Below are 7,609 nucleotides of genomic sequence, written 5' to 3' on the forward strand. Positions count from 1 at the left end.
TCTATTAAATTAATTCATTCTCAAATGTGTCCCTACATAAATATCTTTTTACCTATGATCCTCATAAATTATAACTTAAGTTTAAAAATATTTCACACATTTTTTTCTTAAGTTTTCTTTTTTTTTCAGGTCTTTTACTTCAGATCTTTTTTTCTCACTTTTATCTTTATTTTTTTATCATTTATTTTTTCTTTTTTTCTCAGTATAACTATTGTTTTAAATGAGTCATGCTCAAAAAATGTGCATTTTTAACTAGTTTTAAAATAAACGACATAAATCATAGGCAGACATTCTAGTGAATAGCAACAAAAAGAAAAGGTAGGAGCTAATATATACTCTTAGTTGTTCCCATAAAATTTAAACTGTGTTTAGATAAAGTGTTGAAAACTATCATTAGAGTTTTATAACAAATCTTATACAACCTCACTATAAATGACATTAAAAAATATGCAATAATAGTGTGGATTTGTTCCTCTCTTCATTATGAACACATTAAAAAAATCATCTCAATCCAAATTAAAACGAAGAAGTTGTGACATTTTTAAGATTAAAATTAAAGAGAGAAAAAAAAGTAAAATCTGGAACTATTAGATTGTTGACAACAATTCGAATTGTCAGAATTTAGGGGTAAGGTGATTTCTAAAATCAACAATTTGAGTTGTCCTTGAACTATTGTTAATGGTTTAAATTGTCCTTAAATCATTGTTAATGGTTTGAATTGTCCTTGAATTTTCCTCTTCCAAACACCAGTTTGAATCGTGAACTAAGGTTTGAATCCTAAACAGCAGTTTGAGTTGTTGAAATTGTTGAGAAAAGTGTGTGTGTGTTGTCTCATATGGAAAGTGGATGAAGACGTGAAATGGTTAACCCAAGATTTAATAGGTTAACCTTTTAGGTTAAGTTAGGCCCTTGAAGTGTGTTGAGTCAGTTTCACATGTGATGTCTTCCCAACAAGTGGTATTAGAGCCCATAGTTCGTTCAGGTCAAGTGATCACACTCGGTTACAGTTGCAAGTGCGGATGGTGGAGCATTTAGTGGATTCGCATGATTTCGGCACAAACAGGGGCTAATATTCCCATTTATTTGCATATCTTGCACTTGAGAACTCGAGTGAAAATGACTCACTTGCAATTACATCCTTTGGCAACTGCATCTAATGGTAATCCTTTTCACAAGTCACAAGTAGGCAAAAGGCATTACCATGAATCTAGTTTGCAAAATTGTGTCACATTTTTTAGTGCCAAACTTTCAGAATAAGCTCGTGACCGTCCAGCCTCCCTTATTACCATGAATCTGTGATTACCATTCTAGTAATAACAGTTGCTTTGTGGGTATTTATATCAAATTGCTAAACAGAACACCTAAACCTATTATGATTTGATATAATCACATTATTATACCACGTAATTTATATGAGTTTGAAAACGTATTGCCAAAGCGGACACTTTTGCACCAATAATATTATCATATCAGAGTAAGAAAAGACAGTTCTCTACTTTCTGTCTAGGATGATATGCCAAATTGAAGGAGAAATCGAAAACTACTAGAATAGAAAATCTCAAACTGGAGTAGGAATCTTTACAGTTAGAGCACCGGATAGAAGAAAACTAGGTACACCCATACAAAGATCTTATTCCTTATAAATTTCTTGTTCTCTGACCTTGGAAAAAAAAAATCATTTACTTGATATCATACTAGATCTCTTGACCCATTAAGTACTCCCACCAGGGTAATTGCACGCATTGTAACCTACAATCAAGAGGGAAACAGAATCAATCCAAGAGAACAAAAACACTCATTCGCAAAAAAAAAAAAAAAAAAAAAAAAAAAAAAAAAAAATCGTTCAGCTTAAAGCGGAAAAGGCAGATTGAAAGCAGAAAACCAGAAAGTGACTGAACTACCACATTAATTTTGAAGAGTGGTAGCTACCTTTTAAGAGAAAGTAAGCAAAATAATCAAAAGCTACTTCTCTTTTAAGTTCTCTTAAAGAAAATGTTTATCATTTTCTTGAGGAGTTATATTCTCACCTAATGTGGATAGTTTTATAATTAAACTAAATCATTACGTGTGCCCCCACATTAAGAAGAAGACAGCAAAAAAAAAAAAAAAAAAAAAAAAAAAACCCAACGTAGTGAATTAAGAATTGGTAACTACGTGTGTGATAACGTATCATTTTATAATGTGTCCCACCCCATGGAAAATTGGCTATCCATAGACACCACATATGACTTTGAGCCATTAAAAACTAGATTGATTTTTTTACATAGAAAAAGTTACGCCAAAAATGATTGCCAAAAGAAGAGCTTACTAGGATTTGCAGATGTGACTGTTGCAGTTTGAGAGAAATCACAATTCCATGGATTCTTGCCATAAGTTTGGTAATAAAGATTCATGGCGTAGGCAGCATGTGATGCTACAGTATTCGGCTCAAAGCAGGCGCCTCCTGGTTGGATCAGGCCACAGTCGATACTGTGGCTGCAAGCATAGTCAAGATTGGTCTGCAATTGAGCATCGGAGACACCGGCCTTGGGCACACACCACTGTGAGGCAGTTGGATTTGGAGATGGATTCACCGTTGATGATGACGGACCCTGAAACGGATGAATCAAAGAGATGTAATTACGCACGCGGACCTAATAGTTCACTTTCATGGACATCTCTTCAAAGGACGTTCTTTGTAAAAATTTTGTGGCCATACTAATGTTACAATTTCTAACCACACAAATCAATTACAAACCGTTGTGAGTATAGTTTAACAGTAAATTCACACCTCGCCTCCAATATTAAGGTCTAAAGATTGAATTCTCACCCTCAACTCAAAAACAACAAAATAAAATCAAAAAATTATGATCGTACGCTCATTTTCGACCTTCATCAAATGAATGCTTGACCTAAAAGTTACAACGTCACTTGGTTCCAACAAAATATGCATATATATATATATATATTATGTCCATATATTTGGTGTCCCTAGTTGTACTGAAATGGCATTATTTGTTTACTAGAGTAAAGTCAACTTACCAACTAGCTATCATTATTCTCAACTATGACAAGGTCCATTCACCAACCTTAACTTTTTTCTCCCCTCTACAGAAAAAAATGAAAACTACCAACATCCTCTGTAGAGAATGGAATATGACCAACAAGGAATGTCATGATTGGCTTTCTCACCTGCCTAGCATTTGACAGACCAACATCGTATGTCATGGTTAGATCAGGCTTAAACAACCCGAATGCCCGTTCGGACCCTGGACCGGGTTTCAAATTCTCATCATACAGTGCAAAGATGTATGTATCCACAGATTTTCCAGGCATCAATGGTGTACCAACCATTGATCGAAGATGAGCAATCAAATTCCCATTGTAGGCCTTGGCATTCTCAACGCTTGGCCCGACTTCGTTGCTGTCACCGCGGTATGGCCATCCTGTCTCGGCAACCATGATCTCAACATCCTTGAATCCCAGAGAGTTCAGAGCTGAGTGTACAGCATCAACCTGCACTTGATAATTTGGCCCGGTTTTACAATAGAACTCAAAATCAAATATCTACATACAATAAGAAATGTCATTCAATGAAACAAACAGCTATAGTTGTCTAATTAGTGCTGCTGTAAATGAATAATTTTACTTGTTACATATAACCCCAGGGACATGTTTACCAAACCACAGTGAAGCGTAATGGAAAAAATAACGGATTTGAAAAAGAAAAGTACAAAAATAAGAATGAGAATTATTGATTCCCTTTTTAGTGTTACTTTTCTACTAGTAAGTGGAATGGGAAATATTTTTATTGTCTTGCAGTGACTCAAGAATAAAATATTTTATTAAATATATATTTACTAAAAATATCTTTTTATATAATAAAATAATAATTGGTGTATTATATAATTTATTAACTTATTAAAAATATATGAGTAAGTTTGTCTTTTATTTAATTTTTAAATGAAAATTTTAATTATCCTTATAGCGCCTCAAAGGTGCTAAAATCCCATTCTTTATACTACTATTAAGTAAAAATAAAATAATAAACACTCCCCGGGTCTTTTCCATAGTGGTTTCATTACTTTTGAAAGTTTATCTAGCAAATTGTGCTCCAAATATGCTCAAGGATAATAAATAGCCCAAACAAAATGAAAGAGAAGAAAACAAGTGACTAGCTTTGGTGTACTCTTTTAATTTAATTTAATTAAATTTTTTTTTTTTTTGGTCCATAAACAAAGGGCAATCAAAATCTGTGGTCCCCAAGTTAATTTACAATGTGTAAGTTTTGCAACTTTTTTAAAGCCCATCATAAATTTAACCAATGATAACGGAAATATTGTATGGACTTGTCGGAAAATTATTGCAAGAGCCAGGCTGTCAGTCACGAAAAGCATAGTAAGTTCCATCCAAATTGTATTCTAAGGCTCCTATGGTTTCTTCTATAAGTGAATGATGACATATCGCAAAAGGAACAGAAGGAATTACACCTAATGCATTCTTTTTTAACTCTTCTTGCTCGGAACATGCAAAGATGCATGAAACGTAGCTTTTTACACACGTGTGAACCGATTGGATTCTACACTATCTTGAAAGGTGAAACAAAACCAACAAAGTATTTTCATTAAAAAAAATTTGTGTGGTATGCCTTATTACAAAATTTTTCAACAAGAAAAAATAAAATAAAATAAACAACAACCAAAGTATTTAGTATGCTTTCAAACTAATTTTTTGGGGCATCCAATTATGCAAAACATGATAATACAAACAATCTGAAACTTACCCCCAAAGAATAATAGATTGTTTGTTGACTATACCCATTAATTCAAAATTAAAATAGTACTAATTGCAAATATCCGAGGAACTCAAACCTAATTCAAGCAAAAGAGGAACTCAAACCTAATCCACTTCTCGCAAAAACTATAAGACGGCATCTAATCCAAAGAGCTAATACTACTAATGAAAAGGAAGGGGAGGTAGAAAGTCCACGCTCGAACCAAATAGTCAAATACTAAACTATGAAGCATAATTCTATTTGTATCTCACTTTCCTCTTTTTTTTTTTTTTTTTTTTAATTTCAACTAACGTGATAACTAAATTTTTATTCTAATATATTAGTAGGTGTTTAAAAAATTATGACATTAACTCACATTAAAAAATTAGAGAACCCAATTGTAAAATATAAAAGAAATCCTACAAATAGAACATCCATATCTTACTAATTATTAAACTTTTTGGCGCCCAATGAGAATTCACTTATTAAGCAAGTTAATAAAAAAAAAAAAACTAAATAATAATTAAGACCCCCAACATATTCATGAATCAAGCACAAAGGTATTCTCTCTCTCTCCTTTGGGCTAAAAGATAAACAAAGGTATTGTCCTACGTAAATGTCGTGACGAACGTATGCCACAAGGCATTGACGCATAAAAGTCAGCAATATACTCTTGCCCCTTGACTCCCACGTGACGTCAACCTTTCTACAACAGGATTGGGGTAGCCTCGTAATTTCAACTCAATTATTCATATATTATTTAATAATCCAAAATCACAAAAATAAACAAAGAAACCAAAAAACTCAGCATCTTTTCCATATTTTAAAAGCAAAAAAAAAAAAACTCAGCATCTTCAGTTCAGAGCCACACTCACCTGAGCGTCGAACATGTTCATGTACTTAATACCAGTCCCCGAGTCGACTCGCCCCGAGTTGGGCTGGAACAGGCAAAACGCCAGCGTTTCGGGTCTCGGGTCGCTCTGGTACGCGAAAAACGGATACGGGTTTATCGCGAACGGCGACCCGTTGTCCCTCAAAAACGCCAGAACTCCTCTGAGCGTGTCCTCCAATTCGGGCCTGAACCGACCCGAAGAGGGAGGATCTGACTGTCCCAGCACCGACATCACGTGGACCGTCGAGACCCTCACTTTCCCTCCGAGCCCCGCCGTGGCGAGGGCATTCTGGACATTTCGCATAGCCGGGAGGAGCTGCGACGCCAGGGCCCCGTCGCCGACGGTGAGGACCTCGTTGCCGAGGGTTACGAGGGTTATGTCGCTGGACGGGTAAAACGGGACGACGTTCGATTTGACCCACTGAGTCGCGGCGTTGGGATCGGAGGCTAGGGCTGGGATGTCGCCGTTGGAGGCGCCGATGACAATTCCGATGCCGGTGTTGGCGAGGGCGGTGATGATCGCCGGATCGGCACCGTAGAGCCTGACCTTCTTGATCGATGTTGACCGGAGGAGGTTGGCGGTGGCAGCCGGCGACGGGAGGGTATCGGCGACTTGGCCGTAGTTGACGCCGACGAAGGATTGCGAGTCTGCAAAGAAAAACAAGAATTAAGAAGAGTAAAGGAATTAAGTCGAAAAACGATGTCGTATAACGGGAAATGTTTTTTATAGTGGGAACTGACCTACGGAGTAAAAGGCGGTGACTGCGAATAAGAGGAAGAGAGGGAGAAGGGAAATGGAAAGTTGTGGAAGCGAGGCCATGTTGGAGACAACACACACGAATGATTACGATGAAAGTAATGTTGGTACGTGTTTAGGCTTTATATTTACACACACACACACACAGAGAGACTAGACAGAGAAGGGAAGTAAATGTTAATGTTAATGTCGTTTGACGTGTGTCTTAGAGCATCTCTGAGATAGTTTTTTAAATTTTAGTTAAAATTATTTTAAAATTTATTTTAATTAATTATATTCTTTATTTTAATTAACCATAAATTATTTTAATATTTTTTTAGTTTAAAATTTAAATATTTTTTTAACTTTTATTTTATGTTAAAATTAAGAATAAAATAATAAAAAATAAATGATTAGTTATATTTTGTTAATTATATTTAGTCAGCTAAAAATATTTTAGTCAAAATAGTTAATTATTTAATTAATAGTTGAAGTAAAGAAAAATTTAAAAAAAAATTAAATTATTAACTAATTTAATTAAAAATATATTAATATGATTGGAGTTGGTGTGTAGAGAGATTAGTTAACGGAGAAGAAAGAAGTAGAAGGGTGCGTGAGAGAAACGCTTGACTTGTTGAATTTTTTTTTTCTTTTAAATTACTTGTAAAGAAGGTGTGAAAAATAGAGGGTGAAGTGGTGGTGTGGTTTCTGAGTAGTAACATGGCAACTTACAAATGTGTGTGTGTGGATGAGAGAGAGAGAGAGAGAGAGAGAGATTTGTGAGGAAAATTCGAAGGAGATTTGCTTGGATCCGCTGGAACTTGTACTAGAGTCTCGTGGGGGTGGGACACCCACTAGTGTGACTTGTCTTAAAAACTTAACAAATTTCCACGCTACTATTACTATCTTATGTAGCTCTGCGGAATATTTCCAATAATTTCGCCATGCGAAGTTATATCTTATCTTACATGGTTATTAATATGTAAAATGAGTAGATTTACATATTTTGTGTGTGAATGGGGGAAAATGTTATGGTCAATTGGTTTGGGACGGAGAACCCAAAGGTCATCCTAGGAAAGAGTTTTTAGTTTTTGAGGTCACGTTTGGTTTATGAGTTCAGAATTATAATTTATGATTCTGATTTTTGAAATTTAAATTTTTTATGAGAGAAAAACATTATAACGAACTAAAAACTATGATCTAGAACTAACCAGAACCCTCAAAACAA

At 35.0% G+C, this 7,609-nt stretch overlaps 1 protein-coding gene across 1 annotated transcript; it reads right to left on the reverse strand.

Moving 5' to 3' along the window:
- Window positions 1-1,445: 1,445 nt before the first annotated feature.
- LOC21410049 (glucan endo-1,3-beta-glucosidase 7) lies at window positions 1,446-6,575 on the reverse strand. The gene is made up of 5 exons (XM_024173136.1): window positions 6,387-6,575; window positions 5,629-6,293; window positions 3,172-3,495; window positions 2,309-2,591; window positions 1,446-1,749 (listed from the first exon to the last, which is right to left on the reverse strand). The coding sequence occupies exons 1-5, from the start codon at window positions 6,463-6,465 to the stop codon at window positions 1,712-1,714; spliced, it is 1,389 nt and encodes a 462-aa protein (XP_024028904.1). The 5' UTR covers window positions 6,466-6,575; the 3' UTR covers window positions 1,446-1,711.
- Between the last annotated feature and the right edge of the window lie 1,034 nt (window positions 6,576-7,609).

Source organism: Morus notabilis, unplaced genomic scaffold (assembly GCF_000414095.1).
Source record: "Morus notabilis unplaced genomic scaffold, ASM41409v2 Scaffold45, whole genome shotgun sequence".
NCBI classification, from domain to species: domain Eukaryota; kingdom Viridiplantae; phylum Streptophyta; class Magnoliopsida; order Rosales; family Moraceae; genus Morus; species Morus notabilis.